This window comes from Poecile atricapillus, chromosome 7, assembly GCF_030490865.1.
Source record: "Poecile atricapillus isolate bPoeAtr1 chromosome 7, bPoeAtr1.hap1, whole genome shotgun sequence".
Lineage (NCBI taxonomy): Eukaryota > Metazoa > Chordata > Aves > Passeriformes > Paridae > Poecile > Poecile atricapillus.
The window spans coordinates 12560726-12587588 of NC_081255.1; the positions used below are offsets into that span (position 1 = coordinate 12560726).

The 26863-nt window shown below is 37.6% G+C and overlaps 1 protein-coding gene across 7 annotated transcripts in view; it reads left to right on the forward strand.

Annotated features, from left to right (window-relative positions):
- The window catches only part of NR5A2 (nuclear receptor subfamily 5 group A member 2), a 91305-nt gene that overhangs the window by 33807 nt on the left and 30635 nt on the right, over positions 1–26863 (forward strand). For all 7 annotated transcript variants that reach the window (XM_058842458.1, XM_058842454.1, XM_058842456.1 and 4 more), the window contains one exon: positions 16253–16372. In XM_058842458.1, the coding sequence (XP_058698441.1) occupies positions 16253–16372 (120 nt within the window). The remainder of the gene's footprint in view (positions 1–16252; positions 16373–26863) is intronic.

Consider the following 26863-nt stretch of genomic DNA (forward strand, 5'->3'; position numbering starts at 1 on the left):
TTCAACTGCCTGAAGATTCCCAAAATAAATTCCAGAGAATTGGATCTGGATCTGCTGTAAGAAATCTCTGTCATTTGATTGTAAAGGTATATTGTGCCCAACGTGCAGATAATCATAGGAACAATTTGTAACCTATGTCTTCCTTGTAATCAACACTCTTGATAAATGAAATCCAGAGGCTGTGTTACTTGTAAGAGAATAGCAACAGAATGTTGTTTGTTAGGAAAGGAGCCCAAGTGACCCCTGCCCAGTACAAACACAGGCGAACACAGTGACAGAGCCTGGCAGACCCCTGCTACCATCGCTGTGGTGATGTGCATTGTGCCGTCAAGGTCATGTTACCAGCATGCTTAGACACATGCATGGCTAGGCCAGGTGCATGTGTTAGCATGTTACACATGCTTGACAAGATGGGGTGTTACAACCTGAATTATTGCAGAGAACAAACAAAAACATTTAAGCCCCAGATGTCATTCTATAATGTTCATTTTAATGATATATGTAGGGGTCTAGCTTATTTTGTATTCTTATGTGTAATTACCAATATAAAAAAACACCACTCATTAGTGTTCTGTTCCACTGACTTAATTATACTCCTTAATTAAATCTTGACTAACTGGGGGTCACTGCAGTGTCAGTGGGATTTGTCACTGTTTGTCAGCAGGTGTCTGGTCACATCTATTTCTGGTTTCCCTGTTGCTGTATGCTGTTTAAGAGCATGATCTTTTCTAAATGCAGAGGACAATTATGCATTACTTTGTTGTGGTTTGTGCTTTAAAGAAATGTAAGTGAATCTATTCTGTAATACAAGCGCTCTCCCAATCTTTATGTACAGGAGGTGGGGAATGTAGCAAGTATAAATCTTTTCAAAAGACAATTCATTACCTCACTGGTGCTCATTTTCAAAGGCTTGTTCTTCCTGCAATCAAAAAACATGGTGTTATTAATTTATCAGATAATCTTGTGTTCAACAGGCATAAAAACATATTGCAAATATCAATCCAGAGATAATACTCCTTTTCCTTATCTCCTAAACATGAAATGAATTTGAAACATGACCAGCAAGAACAAGCTAAATCAATATTACTTGCATAAGAAATACTACATGGCATGTGCTGCTATTGCTGTGCTGCTCAGAGTCAGAAGACCGAGGCTCCCGATTCACTGTTCCCTGAATAATTCAGTGGGAGTTCTGCATGTGCAATAAGGGCATAATAGTGCCATTTCTGTCTGTTTCAAATTTACATGTTTTGGGTTTGTTATTTTAGAAAGTTACTTAGGGGAAATATAATTCCCATGTTTATGCATATAATAGGCACCTAATGTTCATCTGAATAATTGATTAGTCAAGTCAGGCTTTCATAATTAGCTATTGGCTTTCCAGTATAAGCCCACAAAACACTTGTCAATCTACAGACATTTTTAATTTATTAATATATATGTTATCAAAAGAGCTGCAGTAGTTACCTAGAAAGCATTATTTATTCTGTAGAGGCTGAGGAAGCATTTAGATTCTAGACATGTATTTTGAATCTATTGTAACTTTCCCAGAAGATTATTTTTCCATTCTGAAAGTTTTCAGAAATGTTCTCTGCCAATAAGCTTTTGCTTATAGTGGAAATTTGAGGGCCTTTATTATTATTATTATTTTTAAATCCATTCCTGTGTTACAAAGAAGTAACAGTGACATGTTCCATTGACTATAAAATCATGTGTATTACTTATTTACACTCAGATACATTACATACATCTAAATAGATGCCACTAGCAGATATTCTTAATGCAGCCACAAATTCTGTGACCAGACAGATGCATCTGTTGATAGCACATGTGTGACAGTGATATTGCAATTACAAGTTGTGAAGCTGTATGGTAAATTTCAGAATCGCAGGATAAATTGTATTTCTCATTAACTTCATGACCTTGTTTGAACTCTACCACTATTCCAGTTTTGCTTCCTTGTATTTCTGACCAGTTTTCAAGTGGTTGTTTCTAAAGGGGAAAAAAGCACCTGGCTTACTCCAGAAGTACCTTGTGAGCCCACTGGCATGAAACTCATAAACCAAAACATTTGATTGTGAAATCCAGAATGAAAATTGTTCTTTTCTTACTAGAGGTATGTTAAGACAATTGGAGTGAAATTCTGTAGTTTGTTTTACTGGGAAACAAACTTTATGTTTCCATTGGGAGGCAGCATTTACTTCTAGCACTTGATGAGTGTGAGGCATTGAATTAAAAAAAAAAAAAAAAGTGTTATTATTATTTCTGGAAAAGGTATTTCAGTTCTGTATATTCTATAAGTTTACTTACTCTTGGCCCTGTTCAGGAGAATCACCCTCATTTTATTGAAAATATATAAGCACCAGCTTCCTAACAGTGCAGTCAGGACCAGAACCTTCCTGAATCAAAGTGCTTCTGAGACCTGTACTGTTGGATGTGTATTAGGTTCCTTGCTTTATAAGTGGAAAGACACAAATATAATATCAGGGGCTAAAACCCCTTCTAGATCTAAAACACTTCTATTATAGAATAGCTTCTCAGTTTGTTTGGAACGGACATGACATAAAAACCACAATTTAGTAGTAGGAAATAATAATCCCATTTTGGTGGTGAGATTTATTTAACTGTGGCTCACCACTAAGAATTATGAGGTCTTACAGAATTCAAACAAGTTCTTGAGCAATACTGCAACATCTTGTGTACCACACTTGTTCTGCATACTCTCAGCTTTTATTGAAAGGTATAAAAAGTATTAGAATAATTCTCTTGAAGTCTGGTAACATAGCTCCAATTGAAAACATGCAAATATATTTCTAAGGGTGTCATTATAAAGTCCCTCTTCCCCAATATGACCTGTACTAATATAACCTTCTGTTATCTATTTTTATATCCTTTCCAAAATAATCAAAAATTAAAGGCTGGGTTGCAAAGATCACAATATCTCCGTAGAACTCAGAAGCAAGTTTGCAACTGCTGTTACAGTTTTCTGTATTACATTTGTACAGTGTTAACATTTTAATCAGTGCTATAACAATATAAGGTTTTTCTACTAGGGTATCTTTAAGCATAGTAGTTTCTACCTGCAAAGTGTTTATAATTTAGGCTGGTGGGCTAATTAAGGATTTTGAGCTATGCGAGCACTGAAATGTTCACATTCTCACTATTAATGTACAGAGTTTTCCCGGGTTTCCCTATCTGTTACCCTGAGTTCAGAAACATTTCCCAGTGGTATTGCATTGCTTGGTTCTTCCATTTAGACTTTGAAAGAGCATTGTTTTCAGAAAGTGTTTTACAACTGGAAATAGATGTGTCTGCTAAAGAGATTCATATTTGCATCATTAGACAGGTGATCTGATCACAAGACGGAAGAGAGATCATATACATAAACAATGAATTAAGATCCTGAATAGGATTGCTAGGGCTGTTTTCCTAGGTTACAGTTAAATGAGGGCCATTATGTATGCTTTCAGATAAACTCACAAAGCTCTTATCTGTATAAACCTGATAGATCTGCCATTATTCTTAGTGACTAACAGAAGTTATATCATTTAGTTTCATTAAAAATGCATTCATCCTTTTTTAGTAACCTTTTCCTAATTCATTGATTCAATTATAAAATGAACAATAAAAATGTTCAGTATAATAAAAATAGAGTATTAAAAGTGTGTTATATACATAAATGTTTCATTGCAATGAAATTATTCAGAGTTTAAAAATATTAATAATATTAATATCATGCTCTGAGACAAAAAAGTGTAGTTTTCTTTAGCATCTCTGAAATGGTATATGAAAAGAATGAGTCTTTAAAATGAGATGCCCAAAATGGTTGCTTATAGCATTACATGTGGTCATTCCATGTACAGACTTCCTGCAGAAACGGTGACGTTTACCAGCACAGATTGATTGAGGGACAGCAGACTATTATAGAATGTATGCACATATTGTTTGTAAATTCTGTGAACCAGGCTCCTCTGATCAGATCAATTCTCCCCAAAGTCACTGGCTTCTGGCCTAACTGAAAGCAGACTGACTCCCAGGGCTGGACCTTGAGTTAATGCAAGTATTGAGAAATTTTGCTTGGTGAAGGAGCACTCAGTGCATGGCAGCACTCTGAGCACCTTCCACAGCAGTGGCAGCGCCTGCCATCCCACTTACACCAGCTAAATAATTCAGACCACCAGGACATCAGTCCAGCTCTTAGTCTGGCAGCTCAGCCAAGACTTTCAGTGATTTTGACACAGCTAGTACTTCTTATAATTTTGTATTTTTTATTTATTAATTTATTAATTTATTAATTTATTAATTTCTGTGGCAGGAGAGCACACTGTCTCTCAGTGGCTGTATTAAACTGTTCTCTCAAACGCCGATAGCCCGGCACAGCTGAGCAGGTGCCTGTGTGAGACAGTTGATGCTGTCAGCTGCTGTGAAAAGCTGGTGTGATTTCTGCAAGCATTCCAAGACTAGAAGAGCAGAAACCACTTCATATTTTCGTTAGTCATCCCTTTACAGATTTACTTTTAATTCTTTCAGCAAAGCAGATTATTAAAAGCAATGACCTGAGGTCTTCATTCAGATCTCAGACTTGCAATCCTGTATAATGTGCGCCGCAGGGCAGAGGTCACGCTGACGAGTCTGTTAATGTAGTCACTCTGGGATAAGATCAATCTCCATACTTCACCATATTGATCTAATAGCTCATTGGCACTTCCCTCTTTGAATTGATTAGCTCATGTGTGAAAAGAGATTGATGGGTTTGTGACCCTGAGGAGTCTGTCAGGGGCACACCCATGGCAGGGGAAGAGCATGTTTTCAACTGCTTCATTTGGGTGGCTCATTATCTGGGTGCCTCACAGGGAATAAGGGTTGTAACATTGTTTTATGAATTATTTACAACAAAATATCATGTTTTTCCTCCATTTGGTGCTCTGCCTGTACTGAATCCATTCTAAACAGAACTGGAAAAAATACACATAAATGGCCAAATGTACCAAATATTTGTGTAAAGGGAACCATGACATATAAGTGACCTTAAAAAGCAATTGTACTAATATAAGGTAATCATAATAGATATGAGGGTAGGAATAGTCTTCATGGGTCACCTAGTCCATTCCCCTTATGCAATGACAGAATATTGATGATATCTAGAAATTAATTACATTTTAATTGCATATTCTGGATAAGTACTTAGAGTGAACCTAGTTCAGACATCTCAGAGAACTTCACATGCACACTGCACTGTAGGAAGAGGAAATTTGAATGCATAATGTACAAACTAAACTATGTACATTCTTCATTTGCTAAAAGTAACTAAAAATACCCCCACATTCAACTCCACTTATCAAATAGTCATATATTTGCAAAATGCTTATATTTGATACATATGGTGGAGTGTGTGCTCATGCAAGAGAAAATATAAAAGGAGCTGTGTCAAGAAACTGAATTTAGAAGTTGGCTTATCTTAGGGTGTACTTTAAAAATGCGTGCATTATCAAAGGCTTTACAGATACAAAGCAATAAAAGTGAGGACTGGCTCCTTGAAGCCTTTTGTTGAAACCCAGTCATTTTTGTATTTCTGCCTGCATATGAATTGTAGAATCAGTCTTGAAGACATTCATAATGTAAGAATTTCTTGTGCACTATCCGTTATATAGGATACTGTATAATGCCACAACTATTGGTATTTCATGGTTACATAGGATGTCAGGTTATATGATTATGCCGCAGTGCAAAAATTACTGAGCAAAATGTTCTCGTGGTGCTGTGAAGCTGATGGTTATATTTATGTAAGGAGACAGTGAGTTTCACTAATAATATCTTGTTGTATTATTTAACTGGACATTCTGGGTTTGTTTTGCAGGCTGGCAGTTTAGATTGAAAGACTGATAATTTTATTTGCAGAGAAATGTCCATGTATGTTCCATGCAGTCAGGAAAATATTTTCTGCTATTTGATTTATGGTAACATAAACAGATACTGCCTAAAGACAGTAATAGTCAGTCCCTTCCCTAAAGACCTTATAGTCAAAAAGAAACAGACCCTCAGGCAGATTAACCAAAGAGAGAATTCAGTCATTACCTGTCAGTGACACAATGCTGAATATTTGTATAATCTTACATTCTTTTATACTTTTAAATTATTCAAACTATTCTATGTGCCAGGAAAATTGCCCTGATACAGATTTAAGTAGCCATATTTTAAAAAGTTCTAATACAACTCAGAAAAACTTATTAGAGGCAGAATCATGCATTCTACTTTGGTAAAACCAAGATAAACCTGGGACTAAGCAACAAAACTTCTTACGTTTGGGTGTTACAGTAATCTTTTAGTCATGTCAAACCTTCAGAAGTAAAATCTGTGTTAGACATAATTACAAACCAAAGTAACTGGTTTTTGGACCTAGATTAATAGTAAATTGCCAGATACTTGCACATAAGCAATGCAAAAATTGATTTTTTGAAGAAAATGTTGTTATTTTATTGTAAGCTGTTGACTATTGACGAAGTCTGATTGAAACTTAGCTCCTGCAGTTGTGATGTGTGGTGCACTCATGGGTGAACAGGAAGTAATTAGATCAGCCAGATTTTGTTGTTCATCATCCCTACTGCCATTCAGAACCAAGCTAAGAAAAGCCCAATAAATTAGATGTACATACTCTCTCCATTTTTCCTAAACACACAGCTAATATAATCTTTGCCTATAAGGTTTGTACTCATTCTGGGTTCTGTACTGCAGAAGTTCCTCTCAGCAACATACCAAACAACCCAAATAAAACTAGTATCGTCAAAGATATTTTTAAAAATTAATATTAATCCTAATTGCAGACCTAATTACAATATGGGACCAGAGCAGAGTTATGACAATCTTACTTTAATGATACTTCAGAGATTTCCAAATTAGACTACAGGAAACAGGAAGTAGGAATAAATGAAACAAAGCCTAATGAAAGGATGAATGGAAAAAAAACATTTTAATATACACTTGCCTGTTCCTTAAACATTTATTCAATCAGGACTTCCTGTGATTTTTAATAGCATGGCTCTGTCTGCTCTTTCACACTTGGCTCTGTTGGGAAAGGAGGTAATTTTTTTGAAGACGATGTTCCTAGTTGAAAGGATCTCGCTAGATGATAGTAGCTGCATGCTGAGAGCCTCCTGCAATGCTTTTAAGATAAAAAGAGAAGTAGTAAACGTTTCAGATCATTCCTGTGTACCTTGTTGGATCATGCATCACTACACCTCCACAACCTTCTTGTATGACTTCAGCTTCCTTTGGTGGTGTTTTTAAGCATTTTTTTCTATCAAGTCAGATGGATACTGGTTTAATACATGACAACACCCATTCATAAGGCTGATTTTTCTTTCATTTTCTCTGTTAGCATTGGATCTTCTTTCTCATTTAATCTCTGCCCCAGTGACTTACTGTTACTGCTGCAGCCCTCAGGATGTAAGACAACATTTCTGTATTTTTTCTTCATCAGTATACCATCTCCTTTCACATCTTGACTGAAGATACTGTTTCTCATGATTTCTTACTGCTTTTGCTGTGGCTTTTTCTAGCTGTTCTACTACAAATCAGAGGAAAACACAGTGGAATTCATTTGTATGGCAAGTGCAGTGTTCCACAGTAACACCAGCCTCTACTGCCAAAGTGTATTACAGGTGACTCTGTGTCCAGCCCTCAGTCTGGAGACTCTACATCCTTATGTTTCCCTGATTCAAGTATGGGCAGATGGAAATACTTGCCTTTCCATAGTTGGATGTTTGTCAAAAGTTTTAAGAGGACTATGAAAAGTGAAATATAAGCCAATATATTTTAATTCCTGAAAAATATTGCATGCCATGCAATTAAAAGATAAATTAAAAGATAAACATTTAAAATAAAAAAAAAGTGATATGCTAATATCACTTTCATACAAATGGTATGAAACTTTTAATGTACTGGATGCTTTGTGTGGTTCGTCAGTGTCCAACCCTGACTGTCACTAATACTCACCTGGAAAATTGTTCTTCTCTCACTTACAGTGCTCTAACATTAAAGTAACATTATTTTTAGTCATGACTATAGAAGATAATTTGCGGATTCCTACTGGCATAATTGTGAATACAGTCCCCCACTGTGTACACAAACCAAAAAAAAATTTGTATGTATCACCTGTTAAAAGGGAGTAAAATTATTCTTCACTTATGACTTGACTTTTTCCCATACTCCACACCCACATAACAGCTGTACTGGAAATAAACACTAACCCTATTAAACAGAAGAGTAACCACGTAGTGTAATTTAAATGAGAGCTGATTCAACTGATCTTAAAAACTCATTAGTTTTAAAACACTTGTTTTAAAATTCATTAGCAAAAAACAATGTTCTGGGGCATGCAGCACTTGAAAGAACAGGACCTTAAGTGTGTTGAGAAATTACTCTGCTCGCCTGTTGCCATATTAAAGATTGCTTTCTAAAATTAGCACGTTTTTTGTCAGAAGTTAAAAATATTTTCCATATGATGCCTACTTGATCAAATTTTAATAGAGTATTTATTTTTTCAAAAATACATTTTGTTCATACTAGAATTTTGTCTTTAATATTAATAATCTACCTCATATATTGTATTGATCTCTGTTGAGATTTGATGTTGCTGATATATAAGAAATTTTACAAATGAGAGCTAATGTTGGAGTTTACCTGTAAACTCTTAGAATAAGTTTCAGCTGGAGCAATATGTAATGTAAGAAAAATGAAACAAATATTTATCCAATTAATCACCAAATAGGAAAGAAAATATATAAAAATTAAAAATGAGATATAGAACATGATATAGACATTGGAGATCCTTTCAGATAATGCTAAAATATACGTGACCTGGAGAAGACCACGGAAGCTTTAATCACAGGCTGCTGTACAACAGAGTGAAACTGCTGATTGAATATATTAGGAATAAATTCACCAGCACTACCATAAAGTTTACTGGACTCACTCTTGTCTTCTGATTCCCTGAGGGACATCATGGTGCAGCCTACAAAGCAGATCAGACCCGCAAGGCTAACAATTAATCAGGTGGGACTAATTCGGATTTTATTGCAAGTCAAAGGACTGATAGTCACACAAGAGCTAAGGATATGCTCCAACACAATTTTGCAGTTAGTTTGTTGACATCAGAAAAAAATGGTGTATTTCCAGAGAAATTCAAGCAATCAACACAGCTCTAGTACCAAAATTGCTACATAAACTACATAGCTTTATCTAAATCTTTTGAAATTCTAGACCCAACTATGCATAAGTTTAGGCTGTGCTAACATCTGTAGAAATACTCATAGGAGTAGGATTTTGAAGGTAAATTCTGTGGGTCCAGTGCTAAAGAAGGTACCTCCTTCACTCTGTGAAACTTATGGCAAGAATAATTAATTTTCCCTTTTCCTTTCTATTCACTTTGAGAAGCAAGAAACACTGCATTGTAAGCAAAAATTTCAGTTGGGACTAAAAAGAAATACTTCTCTTATTTTCAGTTAAATAAAATAAAAAACACAAGCCACAACCACCCAAAAAAAGAACCTAACAAAAACACATTTATAATTCATCAGAAATAATGCTGACTGTGAAACACCTAGTCATTTTCATGCAGTTTGCACAGAGATAAATGTGAGCAAAAGGAGAAGAAATAGGAGTGCTATGTGTTGCATCTGATGCCCTATATAATACATACACAGAAAGTTTATTGTAACAGCCCTTTCATCTGATGCCTGTAGAAATGAGATTGATCATTTAGCTTCTCCTTAATAGATGGGAATACTTTCTAAATGGAGTCCAAAGATCCATAAGAGAGATCTTACTCTTTAGCAGGATCACCATCTGCTGCCTGCCCCTACTCCTTCAGCAATCTGAGGCCCCCAGACTCGGGCACCTTGTGTTCTATTCCTGCAGGAAAATAGAATGACTGTAACCCGATGCTCAAGGCTTTGTTAAATACTTTGTTAAAGTATTTTGACTCTCTGGAAGATCAGCACTGAAACTGGGAAATGGCTGGGCAGTGCTGCTTGATGCCCTCTTTCCCAGTGATCTCACACAGAGCTGGCCAGGGCCATGAGAGTGGAGAAGCTGTGGCAGAGCCATCACTCTCGCTGACTGCATTTCATAAGCAGGAAACATTGCATGCCTTTCAGAGCATGGGCAGAACACATGCACCCCTCCACAGTTTGGGAAAGCAGAAAAGTGTAGGATTTTTCAAATGTCGCTTTATACTATAAATACTTTTCCTATGTGCTTTAAAAAATTCCAAAGTAGTTTGATATTCCAAATACTAATGGTTCCATAAGCAGGGAGTTAATTAAGCATTATAGTCCTTCTCTCTTCCTCTTTCTCAGTACCCTGCTGTTGAATAAAGGATGAGCACATCAACCTTTCTTTCAGCATGGTATTCAGCAGTTACTTTCTTCTATGTGGACACTGATTCACACAAAGCATATAGGAACTTAATACCTTGGATAGAAAAACTTCCTGTTGAAATATTCTGGTTCTGACTGGTGGATTCAAAAGTTACTAAAGAAAGAGTTACACAAACACACAAGGGCACATTCCAACTGCACTTGTGTAACAGCCTCTGTACAGGCTGTAAAGGAGCAGGAAAAGACACACACTGAAGTATTTCTGTATTTATTTTCATTTTTCAATCAAGACAAATGTAAAGCACTACCAAACTTGGATAGATTTATATTCCCTTCATGGTACAGCTAGCTGAAAACAGGACAGTCATTTAACCAAACACAGATTTGTAAAGTGTTTCACCTGCCTTCACCTAGAAATTTTTATAACACACAGGTTTCTAGTAAAGAGCAGGAACAATCATAGTTAATATTAAATCATTTCTTCTTGAACTTTGTAGCATTTTATTACTGAGGTTATAGGTAGTAATCACATTTTATTAGGGCATTCACTGATTCTGAAAGTTATGTGCATTCACTTCTAAAACCACATTGGCTGTTACATGCTGCTTTTTGACAGCAACCTTGCACAGGAGGTTTCCCACTGTTAGCAGCAACCCATCTGGAGAGTCCAAATCCTTCCCTACCTATATAATGATATGGAAACCATGCATGCATTCAGGAGTAAAAAATAGTCTCTGGAGTGCACTTGTCTTATAAAACTTTGATTTGGGGTGATTTGCACCACTATAGCATAAGAAAATGGAGTAACAACTCAAACTATATGTCTGCAATGACTTGTGAGTGATCTCCTAACTGCATTTGAAAGAAAGTTCAACCATTCCTTGAACCCATGTGCTTCAGGCTGAACAGTTCAGACAGATGTTTAATCACTTCATATTCACTAGGAAATGGCTATTCAATGGCCGTAGAATTTAAAAGTGGCACTATGAGATGAATGCTTCATGTTATTCCATATTTGCATTCCCTCTTAGAAGCATAAGTAAAAATAATTCAGCTGAATCCAGCAGAGTTTAATCACATAAATTTCAATTATTGTGTTTTTTTAAAATCATTAGATACCCTTTTAAATTTTTAGTAGCAGAAAAGCCCAAAGCTACAGTGGCAAGTTGATGTAAATGAACAGAAATGAAAAAGGATTCTCCAGCTTCAGAGAAAAGGAGGTAAACTGGGTAAAAGGTGAGCGCATTGTTTAACTGAATCTGCAGCAATAATTATAAGGAAAATATTTAACTTAGAGCAACACAAAAAACCCATGACCCTGAAATTTTTAACAGGTAATTCATCAAGAGTCAGGCTGAAAATACCTCTTCAGAAGAAAAATTGCAATAAATCTGCAGTTGTTGGTTACAGTGCGAAATATTGTGAAACACTTTCCTAAAAGAAGGACACAGTGTGGTTTTGATAAGATTAAGGTGAATTTCAGCAAAGCATACACATTATTCTTCATTTTACTGTTTGACAATTTCAGTGTTGTTCTTCAGAGAAAACAAAAGTTTATAATGATTAACATTCTGTGCTGTGGGAAGCATACACTCTACAACAATACTACTCTTGTGTCACACTAGCCTTCCTCATCTATAACATCAGCACAAATAGTTTTTCAGATGAGTAAGCAGCATTTCTGAGATAAGTTCTCCCTTTAAATATAATTGATAGGGTGTGATTGTGTGTTTCAGTGTCAATAGAGGCCTCAGCAAGGCTTACAAACTTCCACTGAATCCCATATCAAAAGCCAGGGCCCAGCTGAGGGGAGGCCAGGGATTAGCAGGCAGATCACTCCCATTCCTATCTTTTTCTTCTGCCATGAGATACTGTGTCACCACAGTGCTCAGGGTTAGACCTTTCCTCTTCAAATTGAGAATCCATTTCCTTTGCTCCTGGAAATACCCTATGTGGCTTGCTTTATATTGGCAAGATAAATTATGCAAAATAATAGATGCATCTAAGTGTATTCTCATGCATGCCTGTTTTGCAATACTTGTTAGTGGAAAACTCAGAAAAAGAATTTTTAAAGTCACCTTATAATTGCAGCTGATGTTGTAGGATCTCAGACATGCCACCAGAGAATTCTGTTTTCAAACCTGTATTCAGACACTTGACAGAATCAAGTTCACTGTGCAGATGAACAATACCACACCTGTATGTTGTCAACCACCATTCTCTGCTTCTCTAACAAATAGTACTTACTCCTCTGCCCCAGCAGCATCATTTGCAGTCACACAAACCCTCTAAGTCTGCATCTCATCATCCTCACCTTTGAGGTTTTATTCAATATGCAGCTCCCCTTTGTCTTCTCCCACCACCTTCTCTCTTCCTTTAAAGCAGCCTCCTAAGCACTCCCTTTGCTTCCCTTGTCACTTAAGAGCAGTTTTACATGTGTGATATTTTACTCATTTCATACTTGCAATATTATTCCTCTTTCATGCCACCCTGCCTGCTGGAAATGATCTCCGACTTCCTTTGAGACACACACCATTCGTTACCTTCTTCCACATCTTTCTTTAAAAGCCATTTCTTCAGCAACAATTTCCAGTTATGCTGTCCCCACATCTGAATGCCAATGGCCAGAGAGGGCCTAAATTTAACTATCTGGGCACAGTATTCACTCACACTTTTGCTTGAGGTTCAATAGCTATCAAATGGGCATCTCATTTGACAACTTGCTTAGGCTGCCCAGATTACACTATCCAGTGTCAGTGTTCTGTTATGGCAGGAGCAGATTCAGATTTGGGGAATGTTCTTGCAGCAGGCAGGTGCTGGCCACATAATGCTTAACTTTAATTTATAAGCATTTGTAGTAGTTAGGACAACAGGAGCTTTTTTCTTGTTGGTGTTAAAACATTGATAATTCACTTAAAGATCCCCACAAACTGAAAAAACCCTCAGAATTTAGCCAGCAGTAAAAGCTTGTGAGCTTGTTTCAATTCATTGTATACCACAATTGAAAATGTTGTTGATTATGTCTAGTCCCAGATGGGAATTAAATATCTTGGTGACAGAATTTTACCTTTTCTCCTGCTTACACTGATAATGGCAAAGCAGCCTTCTCTGGCTTTGGAGACAGAAGACTGAAGTCAAATTTTCCTGTGGAAGACCTTCCTCTTCAGAACCAAACTTGAGTATCTTTGCCTTCAGGATCAGTTTTAGGCGCATTCAGTTTAAGGCACATAATTGTTTAGTTCAGAGGCTGATTTTCTCATTTTGACAGATAACATGTTCTGCAACCTATTTATCGACATACTACAGAGACACAAAGGGGTTTGTGGTCTGGCTGCACTTACACACATCATAAACTTTACCAGCTTGTTCTAACATAAGAAGTGATGCATTACTGGTTTTGTTCCATGTGATCTAAATGCTTTTCCTCATATACATATCTTTCAGAAGTAGGTTGGAACTGGTCATTTGTCCTAAGTTTTAGTAATACAGAATCCTCATTAAAGTTATGTTTCTTTCTTCCTAGTGCAAACTGGGAGGCATCAGCTGCCCCACCAACTTTCTTAAAATGGCAAAAACAGCTGGATCTAATAGTTTTCTGCAGGCAACACAGTGTTTGGGATGTGTATAGAGCTGGTTATGCTATCTATTTTATGGGCTTTCACTGGTTAAATTACAGTAAATACAGAGGAGTAGAATTTTTGAACCACTAGCAGATGTTTGCTGTGCCAGTTTTGTGAGTATTGTAAAATAACAGGAACAGACTATGTGCAAAACAATTTTTTCTGATTTTGCCATCTTGCACTGTTCCCACAGCACAGGCTCAGTAATGATAGGAAAAAGCTTGGGAGGTAAGCTTTGATTGTGGACTAGCTCCTGTTGGGATCTTCAGAAAGCCAGACCTGTAAAGTGTGGTTTGTTTTCAAAAGCCAGTGGCTGAGACAGCTGGCTTACACTGGAAATATATAGTCATTTATACAGGCCAGTATAGACATTTATACAGGCCAGTGCTTGACCTCTTATTCAGATATTAGGTGTTATGACATGGATGCTGAAGGTTTAAACTCTTGCAAAATTTGTTTTCTTTGGATGTAAGCTGTCACAGCTTTGTGTGAAATGGTAATTTGGATTATATCATTATGGTAGCGTGATGTCTTTGATTTTTGTGATTTTTTTCAACTCCTTTTAGTTCAGAGGAGAAAATGATCAAAGAATAGTTTCATGTAAAAAGCATGAGTAACAGAATCTGTGCATTTCAAATATCTTTTTCAAAGAATTAATTTAAACCTGGCTCAAGTGTATCAATGTGGTGATTTACTGTCCTCTCTTGAGCCAACAAATCACTTGGTTGAAATAGTTTTGTATCAAATACGTGTTGTGGGCAGGGGAAGAGATTTTTAATATCAAATCAGCCTTGTTCTGTGTCTGTGTGGGAAAACATGAGTGGCTGCACACAGCCTCTTGTGCCTTTGAAAGGTGAAGGGAAGTTAAGACAAAAGGAAGAAGCAAAGATTTCAATGTTTCAGATGTTAAAAGTCTGAGCTATGTGGCAAGTGACTGGAAAGAGGGAGACAATAGCAAGTAACTTTCACAGGTGATATTACAAAAATCTATTAGCAATAAATGTTACTCCCTTCTCTGCTACACAACTAGAAAACAAGCCTGACCTAAAATTCATTAGGTTTTATCAAATATTTGATATTTATCAATATTTGATAAAACTTGAAAACATCTACTGCATTATCTAATTCAGCTCATGCAGGATTACTCCTTGTAGTGTGGTTTCCTGTGTATGACAAAATCTAGTTTTAAAGTAATTGAAATGAGATTTATAGCATTTATAGCCATTTTAATCTGTTCAGCAATTGCTATCTATGCAGGTTCTTTCAACTACATAGGTGCTATTACCACTCTGAACTGTAGCAAGGCTAATGTATGCACCTCACAACTCTTTCAGGGCAAAGACATTGATTTTAAAAAGAAATAAGGAAGCTCAGTAAGAACTGGTTCAGAGGATATTGATGCTTACCATGACTTAATTTCATAGTCTACCTTCCACTAATTTGTGATTTTTTTTTCCCTCCCATTTCCATGAAAATCCTAATTATTTTTCAGTCTTTAAGTGACGAAGACTGAATGTAATTCAATTGCATTTACAGTCAGTTTAGGGATAAATTTCATTGTCCTCTAAGACATAGGTCCCAAATAACTTCAGAAAATCTTAATGGAGGTTTCTGGTACTGGGTGCCCAGTATGTTCCTTCTGCTCCCAAATCCACTCAGGGATGTGTTTCACTGTTCACCACTGACTTGTGAATTGCCTTTCTTGCCCTACCAATAACACCCAAAGTTGCTCAGCTTCAGTTCATTAGGAAGTGTTCTCTTTTCATAGCACCACAGACATTTTTAGAGAGTTTTTTAACCTCTCTTCACATTTTCATTTGCAAGGGACCTGTCTCTGACTTGGTCCTGTTGAAGAAATAACCCTTCTGGAGATTCCTTATTATTCTAGAAGCTGAGGTTCCAAGATGGAGAATAAGAGAAAGTTCATATCAGCATTATTTCCTGCTCTTCTTGTTTTGGGTAAAAATAAAATTCCATTGCCATAAATATACAATTATTACTACTTTGCATAACTATGCCATAGTTATGCTTTCCTAGAATCTAATCAGGAGTAAATATTCTATACATTTTACGTATAAAGGCCACAGCAGTGTTCTGTTTATTCAACTGCAAACAGCAATTTTGGGCATGAATAATTCTAGACAGCATTTCTGTTCTCTTGATGTCAGCCAGCTGTGTGAAGGAGGACTGCCTCCCCAGTGTGATGTCAGACTTACTCCCTGAGTGATGTCACCAATGTTTGTGTTTCCTTTACAGGTTGATGACCAAATGAAGTTGCTTCAGAACTGCTGGAGCGAACTCTTAATTCTAGATCACATTTACCGGCAAGTGGTACATGGGAAAGAAGGGTCCATCCTTCTGGTTACTGGGCAACAAGTGAGTATATGGTCTCAGAGAAACAGTCGGGTCTTGTTTTTATAATAACTTTCAAAATACCAGGAGTTTTACTATGTCAGAAGCACTCCTATGTTCTCAGAGATCCTCTGCAAGTACTGTAGGTAAAATAACCTGTGCACTCTATTTCTAGTCTGCTGATTACAGATAAACCTAAAAAAGCAAACATAATCATAAACACTTTGCTTTTCAAATACTTCAGTAATTGAAAAACAGCAGATGAGAAGTTTTTCTCAGGAAGTATTTCCTTGGGGCTAAAGCGGTTTCTGACAACAGCACTCCCAAACCTGATGGTTTAGGTTTAAGCAAGTATAGTTTTTCTTCCTTTCAGAATTGTGATTTAATGAAAAGAAACACTGTCTGGGACAGAAATCTAGAGAATCTGCTGATTACTACCTCAGAAATACCTCGCTTTTAGAGACATATGCACACGTGTGAGAAACTCGGCAGCTGAGACATCTAATCGCAGGAAAATGATTCTGTCCATAGGCTATAAAAGCAGGTACTGTCTCAGGGTATGCACCCTGCAGTTTCTGCACAGCTATCCAGGGGTAATTTTTTTCATGTGTCAGATACATAGATCTCCCAAAATGCAAGAGCTATAGTAAATACTATAGTACTAAATACTAGGATAACTGTGAGAAAACGCAAAATAGAAAGTTTTGTCTCCACTATGCTTTCCAAAGCACAACAATCTTGACAGTAAAACAAGAAACTTATTCCTAAGATTGTTATTCTGCTTTTAACAGAAAAAAAAAAAAAAAAAAAAGGAGTGAGAGTATCAAAGAAAAGCAAAGTGTGCCTGTACATTATGTTTCTGACTTGAAGTGAAAACAAATGATGGCTCTTTGGCATTTAAATAGCTGCAAACTGCCTCAATTTATACACACATGGGAAAGAGCTCCTTTTCCTGTGATACACCATTTGTGTCTGCATGTTGTGGAATCTGCTTACAGCTCTACCTATAATTTTAAAGCTGCAGCCATTTCTTAACACTAAAAACAAATGTTTGCAAGAAACAGAAGGATTCTGATTTTTCTGTTTTCTAAGATATCTACAGTAGAAGGGAGAAATGATTGACCTGTTCAAGAAAGGAACTGGGAAAACTCAAATTCTAGCTATGGAACTAATACCTGCACTTCATGGAAAGTCACTAACCTATCTCAGATATCACTGTACTCCCTAATTATATTAGCAAAAGTTAGTTTAGTTGCATTACTCTTGAATTATATTGATGCCATTAAGAAAACAACTGATTCCCTTTCTATTTCATGCTCTGCAAGACAGACAATTTTACTGGAAATTATTGCATTTACCACACAGGATGCTTGTTTATAAAGCTATAAGTATATTGACAGGTTTCTGTTCCTGAGAGAACTGCTAAATTAGTGTCTCCTTTGTTATGTGATTAGCACTGTTTTAAAGGTTCTGAGTGCCTAAGTCCCACTGAAATCATTAGAGGCATCTAACTACCCTTAAATTCTAGCCATTGTCCCCATTTTCCTACAGTAATAATTTTTACCTCATTAACCACTTTTATCTTTTATTGAAAATAAAAACCCCAGCTGTACATGATCTCAAGGCAAAGCAGAGCGTTTCTTCACTGTTGGACAACAGGTAGCAGGATGCTTATTAAATGTGCTGCTTGCAAATCAGCAGCTGGCCTGGGAAGCTGTGCATTTCCAGGCAGTCTCCAACTAGGTTAAAACCTGGCTATATTGCCAGCATTTAAATGACTGCATTCATTTTTGATTATGCATGTAAACTAGTTTTAATACATCCTTTAAATTCAATTTCCCTTTCCCATGCCAAAATTTGTCATTTTGAAGTTGGTGCAAGCACCCCCAGAGTCTCCCATCACCTTCTTTACTTGCCTCTTTGCACTTAGGCTGAGAGCAGGAGTAATATCACTACAACAGCAACAAGAACTCTACAGTCAGTCCTTTTTCCCATTTCACAATTCCTAACAGCTGCAGAACATACTCCCATGGATGTATCACAAATTCTCTTTGAGAAACAGGGAGGCACTAGACCTGAATTACAGAATATCTGGCTGTTGTTTCTGAAATCTCCCTATAACGCCCCTGTTTTGTCCCAGTTTCACTCAGCTCTGTCCCCATTGAATCCTCAGTGAGAAGCCAGACTGCTTCCAGGAGCAGGTGCCTGCCCCCTCTGGGCTGTGCATGGCACACATTTCACACAAATGCTGCTGCTGGAAGTCTAGGTGTTGCAGCACTGCCAGTGCTGTGCCACTACATGACTTGTATGCAATTTCTGCATCAAAAGCATTTACTATAAACTAGCATCTTTTCAAATTATTTTCATGAGTAAAAATCATTCCTTGAAGAAATCCTTTTATTTAGATGGACAAGGCTGAGTTAACTAAGCAGAAGTTTTAAAATATCTAGAATTGCCAGAGCTATACATCTTATAATCACGGGATAATCCAGGCTGGAAGGAATTTTAAGGATTCACCAGTCCAATCCCCTGCTCAAACCAGGTTTCTCAGGGCTTTGTCCAGTTGGGCTTTGAGAACATCCAAGGATGGAAACTGCAAAACATCTGTGTGCAGCCAGTACCACTGCCTGACTATCTCCATGGGTAGAAAGTTTTTACTTAGTTCTCCTATGAACTCTTTTTTTTTTTCTGGCTTACACCCAGTGCTCATCACTCTCCTCCTTCCTCCCTGAGCCCTCGTGCAATGCACAGAGCCCAGGAGATCTTGTTAGAAAGACTGAAGCAAAGGTACTGAGAAACTCAGCCTGGTCTGTGCTTGCTGCCACAAAATCACCATCTGAATGCAGCTGCAATCCCACATTTGCCTGGTTTATCACAGACTAGCAATTCAACATCCCTTGCAAGTTTCAACTACAGCTGAACCCTTTTTTAAAATTATCATTCCATGGCAGTGGACATGGACATGGATGGTATTTCTACATTACCTATCCTGAGCCATTCCTGGCTTCAGCTGCTGTGCACAGCTTTTGCACATCCCTGCTCAGTAGTGAGTTACTTTTATAGACAAGTTGATCCAATATCTCTTTTCCTAAGTGTCAGAATGGACCATCATTGACTCAGACTGCTGCGCTCATCTGTTCAAATGTATTTATGATAGGACAATTACGACTGTGTCTGTATCCTCTGTAAAATAATTCTGGGAAGCCACACTTCTAGACCTGGGCATTATGAGTCTTTGCTAGTGCATCATTCCTGCATGCTTTCTGATTACTGTCCTGATCCTTTCAGTTCCCACAGAAGAGACAGGGGAAAACCATGCCACCATTTCATAAAAATTAGTTGATTAAAGTGTGGAAAGCACTCTGACACTTCTGATGAAAAGTGCTGTAGATGTTTTTATTTCTGCTACCAACAAAGCACTATGAGCGAAATTACAGTCAATCATCTGGCTTTCAAAGATAATAACTTTAAACTGAGGACCTGAGCTAGATTGCCAACTTTATTACCTGAGAGATCAAGCTTATTGTCACAAGTTAGCAAATTTAAGACCTGAGAAGCCTTACTCCTCGCTTTCCTTAATATATCCCTCCATAAAGCTACTCAGTCCTTTTTACAATCACCATCAAGGTGGAAGCTGCAAAGGGGGAACTTACCATCACTTAATTAGAACATACCTCTCTCTCCACTTAGACTGCACAGCCTCTGTTCCTCAGACACAAAAGCCAAAATTTATCCAGGTCCCCAGGGCAGTACCACTGTCAGTTCTGTACTTAGTATCTAAAATGGGCTAGTAGTTAGAAGAACACTTGATAATTTTCAAACACACTGGCTCAAAACCCATTACTTTAGGGCACTCCTATCACATTTCCATATCTGCATTTCTCTCAAGCCACTGGCTTATGGGTATTACTCTGTGTCAATCCACTGTTCCCACTTCGATGGGGAAAAAGTGCAGTCAGCAACAAACTAGTAAGCTTTGGCCCTTGTACAAAAAGAGACTGTGTTTTATTTTATTTTGTTATTTATTTGGGGTTTCATAAATTAAGCTCTTTTGTGAATACGTGTTTCAAGAAAGCACTTTTTTCAGATCATTACAATTCCTCAGCAGTTCCTCAGAAGCTAGTTCCTCCCTGTGCTACACACTTCATTTTCTGCACTAAGTACTGCCCCTCAGCAGTAGCAATTACCATTTCAAAAGGAAATAAAGTAGCACAAGTGCATTTTACAACTCTCAAAATTTCATAATAGAAAACAGCTAAGGAGTGATTTGCAATGTGGTGGTTAATTGTAAATCATTGCCAATATGCTCTCCACATGCTGAGTTTTGTACGCTTGCCATGCGACATGTAATTTTAACAGACCATTCCTAAATATAGAATTTTAATTCCGCCAACCTGACCACTTTCCTCTTGTATCTTCTACACAAGCAATACACTGCCAGCACACATAAGGTAGATGCTAAAACTCTGCACAGAATATTGTTGCCTGTGCATTTTCCTGCAACAGTCAATGTACAACATGTGAATCTGCTCCTTTTGTTCATGCTTACACTCTACTCATTGTTGCCAAATATTCCCTCTGCTGAGCTTGGGCAAAGCCTTTCCAATTAAAAAGGCCATCCAAAAATGTGTCTAAATCACAGATTTTTTTTTTCGATTCTTGAAACTATTGATTTAGTTGAAGTCATCACAAAACTGCGTGTTTACACCTGGATTTGTATTCTAAAGCACTGCACCAGAGAAAGAGCATGAGCTCTTGATGGTATTGTCAAGAAAGTTCACCCTTGCAGAAGTATCACTGGAGTATAAAAGTGTGTTAGAGGAGTGACTGCAAAGGACATCCACAAGTCATAGGTATAGAAAGCTCATGGATATCTAGTGGAAACCTATTACTTATTATGTTTCTGGAAATCAGTAAGTATCTTTTTCACATTAGATTTGTGTTGTAGTCAGTGAGGCTTCATAGTCAAAGTAGGCACAAAAGGGGTATTGGCATTTGAGGGCCAAATCTAGAAACCCTTACATCAGCAAATAAACACAGGAATTGATTCAAGGTGGATACAAATGTGGTCAAGTAATCATTATTTCACTGGACAGTATAATATTTGCTTCTTTGCGCAGTTCCTTACTCTAGTGGTTTTGGTTTCTGCCTAAAGGAAAGTAGTAAAGTTGTGGTAGTTGTTAAAAGGACCTCATGCTTTATGAAGATATGAAGATATTATGCTGGCTGGTCCTTGAGGATGAACTAGATGTGCTCAGTTCAACTGGGTAAAACACATCAAAATTCAGTTATAACCATGAAGTGCCCTGAATTCAGGTTTGTCCAAATATTTGTTACATATTTTGAGCCTTTGAACTAGCTACAGACATACTGGTGAACAACCTGATCCCAATTCACATGTGCTTTGCTGTGTTGCCATGAAATCATCACAGCACTATGCTTTTAAGTCTAAAATCCCATTTCCAGTTAAAGTTCATGGAGACAGCACCCAACATGAAACCTTCCACGCCAGAACTCTTCCATTTCCCACACCTAACAGCTAACTCTGTTGTCTTCATGGGAAACATTTCTTTTGTGTTTTGTACACATGGCTCCCATAAAGAAAACAAAACTTATTTGCCTGGAGTCTGGCAGCAGTTCTTCAAGCCTGATAGTCCTCCACACCAGTCCTATGCTAGTGAACTTATCTGTCAGCATAAACTCATGTAAAATCCCATAGCTGATTTTAAGCTTGCCCAGAATGAAAGACAAGCTGTTCAGAAACTCAATTTGAAGAAAGCACGTGAGTCTGTCCCAACTGCTTGTTGGAGTAGTGATAGTGATGGGATCCAAGGTGAGCACATCCAGTCTTTATTTAAGATTTAAATTAAGGATTAATTTGTTTTAATTTAAAACTAAATAAATTATATAATTAATAAATTATTTTAATTTAAGGATTTAAAAGAGTAGAGCAAAAATTTGTGTACAATAAGAGGGTCTTAGGGGGGAATGAATTTACTTCATTCAAAGCTCCTGAGGAAGCAGTTGAGTTAGCACAGCCTTGTGAGATGTTACCCAGACATTCACAATTTTTTTTCCAGTGATTCTTTGCCTTCTGATGAACTTTACTGTATATCAAACTCAGCAGTGATTTCATATCATCTTATCCTGATATAAAAAACCTCACAAAAGTATATTATAATACTTTGGTAAAGAAATGGGTTCTATTGTACTCTGCAGTACTTTGGAGTGTTACTATTTGCATATTATAGTTAATTATCAAGCACCATAACATCATCCTAGGGGAAAGGGCCACTGGCAACTTAATTCATTATCTTCTATTATTGTGTCTCACATTAAAATGACAAGCATCTTATGCTGCATAAGTCAACACAATTTTAATTAATATATCCAAACCCGATAACCAACTGATACAAGCATATCTGTGGGTTTTGTCCATTCTGAAACCTCCTATTGTATGTAGGCACCTCCTCAAAATGTTTTCCATGTTCATTTGCTCAGAAATGTAACAGAAATTAATTATGTTTTTTAATGGAATAATTATATGAAAAGCTCAAAATTATAATAACCATTAATAACCACTGCAGTTTCCACTGAAATCTGTATCTAGGAAACAGTGGAAAGATTGCAATAGTAAATGAGCTTCTTTGCTATATACTGAATGCATGCTTCTGAGATGAGACTCATCCACCCACTGAGCATCTACTTGAGCAGGGTCAGGGCTCAGAGACCCAGGGTAGGTCAGTGTGGGCCAGCCCAGGCGTTCAGTGCTGTTTGTAGCTGAGGAGAGGGCACTGGAGGAGCAGCCCCCAGCAGCCAGAGGTGCCGGCCAGGATTGCACCCTGTAGAGCAGGAGGAGCAGTATGCTCCCTTTGCTGCACCTGGGCACCCACTGCCTCTGCCTTCAGACCCCAAACTCACAGTAGTCTAATTTACTAAATCCATTCCTTGCTTGTTCAGGTCCTGTCTGGCTGAAAGGAATGGCATACAGGGATAGTCAGTACCTGACAATGCCATCAACAAGTAAAATCACTCTAATCATATTCTGAAGACTATTTCAAGCTTGCTGAAGCATTGAAAGGGATGGTGCAGTTCCACACAATATTTCCCCATGATACCACAGTCATATTCTAGAAATCAAACACTCCTTAATTTTAGAAGAAAAAGAAACTTAATTCCACCATTAAGTGTTACACTGTTTTGTAAGCATACAGAAGAGTTAATACCAGAAGCCACCGCCTGATTCCACCAGAAAAGTTACTATCTGAGCCCAGTAAAACCAGAAACTTGTCTTCAAAAATCTTTAATTACCATGAAACACATTTGTAAAACAAAAAACCACCAGTGCTCCCTTTATTTTTGGCCTTCAGCCACAGCATTTATTTAGCCCAGGGTACAGGAGGAATTCACACTTCTGTTTGTGAAGCCATAACTTCAGCCCATTGTTTTACTTCCAGATTAGGTTATGTGGAAGTTTTGACAAAGCTGCTGTTTTCAAAAATGCTAGACAACATCCTCAACATCAAAATCAATGTGAAATGTAGTTGTATTAATTGGGATGCAAGAACATTTGCATCAATATACAATATTAAATAAAATGTACAATATAAAGTAAATGCTAAGACTATGTAATTAAGCATTCCGCACAAAATCCATGCTGGTTTAATCTTTCTCTTTTAAAAGTGCTTTTAATCATGAATTGGAAGGTAAAAGAATTAATACACATTTTAGCATCAATTTCTGCATAAAGGACCAAGCAGGAAGAGCAGTGTAGTCTTTAATGTGACCACTTTTTCAGAATAGACATTAACTGAGGCTTTTTCATGCACAGTTGCTTTTGTATAAACTGATTGACACCTTTGGGGGTCGTCTTTCCACTGACTCATAATTTTGCTCACTCTTGAAAAAAGCCTTCTGCACACCTACTATTCTCTAGTTAAAGCTGAAAATTCAACTCATCATATTTACACAATTAAAAAAAAAAATCCATTCTGCGTTGTTTTTAATTGCAAATCCTACTCAAGGGACCAATTCTCCTGCTTAGGAGGCAGCCCTGTGCCTTCTACTAGAGAACCAACTGCAGTCAATTATGGTAATGAAATGTCAATAAATATAAAAATTTAATACAGCCTGTTCCTGGTGAGTGGCAGATGAGGACTTGCCTCCCAGACAAATTTGCTGGTGCTGCAAATATTAAATGCACCTGAAAGAGGAGCAGGTTGCCTGAGAGCTCTCCAGTAGAGGGATGCTGGGAGATCCAGGCATCTACTGGGTTTTTCCATTATGGCATAATTGCTGCACAAAGGCCACTGATATTCTTGACATTCAGACATCTTAACTTCTTATTATGAAGTGAGTAGCATATTTTCCCCACAAACTGGAAGCTCAGTAAGGGATTTTGAGCTTCCCCCCCCTCCCCCTTAACAATTACAAAAGGGAAATTAAGTAGAAATTAAATTGATCTTTGAGTAAAAACTATTTGAGGTATGTTACTTTATTTTTTCTTTTTATTTATATAAGTATATATGCATAAAGAAATACACATAAATGCATCTATAGAAAGAGTAATAAATAAGAGGGGAACTAGAAAGTAGTTTTTGAAAGATGGATAGGCCGGGGTTTCCAAAGATCAGATTGTAGTTTAGCCACAGATTTCTTTGGCTCTGAGTAAGCAATTTAATGTCACTACTTCAAGTTTCCCCAGGTGTAAAAGAGAAGTAAAACCTACCTCACAGGATACTTCAGCATAATCCATAATCCATGCTCCAACACTGCAAAGTGTTGTTATTCTTAACCTCCATTCAAAAAGCGTAACCTCATTTTTCCTGTGCAGTTGCCTCCAGTCAGTTGATATGAAGCTAGGACTACATATAAATGAAATCACTTATTAAAAACTTAATGATTATATTAAGGTCATTACCATGAAAAGTTAATTTTAGTTTCTTTTAGTCATCTTTCTGTCTTTCCTTACTGTAATCTTGAGAGGTTAAAAGTATTTTTTTTTACTGCTGTTTATACTTGAGCAAAATCAATTCAATAGTTTTAAAATAAAATATTTTTTAAAAAAATATTAAACTACATGTTCCTTAACATTTTTTTTAAATAAACAGATTTTCAGGGATCAGAGAGTGAAAAAACAAGATTTTGCAGTATTGGTTTGTTTCCTGTGGTGACACCTCTCCATTCTTTAACCACTTTTTATAGGAAACCTTTAGGTCTCAGCCAGTTCTCTGGGGAGCAAGCAGCACACTCACTAGGCCATTTCCATGGGACATTGGCACTTGAAGGGGACATTGAGCACTCTGATGAAAAGTGGGCTGAGCATTGAAGCTGAAGCTGCTGCTCAGGTCACCCCAGTTCTGATACAGCAGTTACACCCTGCTCCACACCAAACCATTGCCCTGCCCTGGAGCCTGCCCACCCCTCCCTTCACCTTCCCATCACAGCATTCCCACAGGCTGTACCCTTCCCCACTGGTCACTATCCTGTGACAAAGTGACACCTTCAGAGTGGCAGGGGCCAGGGCAGTCTCCTGCATGGAAACATCCTCACAACAGGAGTGGCATCAGCCAGAACAGTTTCAGCATGCTGGGCTCGGGGAGGTTGCCCAAGATTCAAGAATCACCCGAGGATGAGTCAGCAATGACTGACTTGAAGCATCCTGTGCTTGTGAATATTCTCTTTTTTAATAAGTGTATTAAGTCAAGCTTTCTGTTGGATCTCTGTATACAAGGAAAGCTCCAGGCAGGTCAGCCTGCCCTGAGAACCAGAGGCAGCATAACCAGGGCAGCAGAGCCCAGAGCAGCACCACTTGTCCCCCTAGCCCAGGGAAGGAGCTCTGTGCACTGCAGTCACTGCTGGGGACAATGCAAGGGCACCTGGGCTGCCGCACACCTGCCACCCTCCTTCCCCTGCAGGACAGCATTTGTCAGAACAAGTGAGTTCCAATCAACTCCAACAAATACAGGGGTTTTGTGTAGCTGAGGAGAGCAGCAACCACCCACACAATACCTCTGTTTCCTGTGGGAATACACCGACATTTCTGGGCCTGAATAGATGTTTCTGGCCAAGTTCTGGACACAGGACTGTTTCCCACTAATATTGTTGTGTCCCTCTGAAGCAATACAGCCAGGGTAGGCACAAAGCTCACTGCGTCAGTCATTCTTCGCAGGATCATATGATTACAGTGAGAACAGGAGACACCAAATGAACAAAACAAATTTAGATGTGGACAACTACCAGTGTTATAAGCAGCTCTCATATTTAAAGCTTCAAAAAAAGCTAATACAGACAAACCAGCACTCACAGTGATGTCATGTACCATTAAGATGTATGGTTTAATGTTATTTCCAATATATACCATTGGGTTAAAATTGGTTTATATATAAAATCATCTTGACTTGATAATACCATTAAATTAAGAGTGATTTCTATATCAAGGAGTATCCTGGTTGAATATTATTGCTTAAGACATCCTAAAGTGTGGGCATGACAACCAGACAGGAATACAATTCT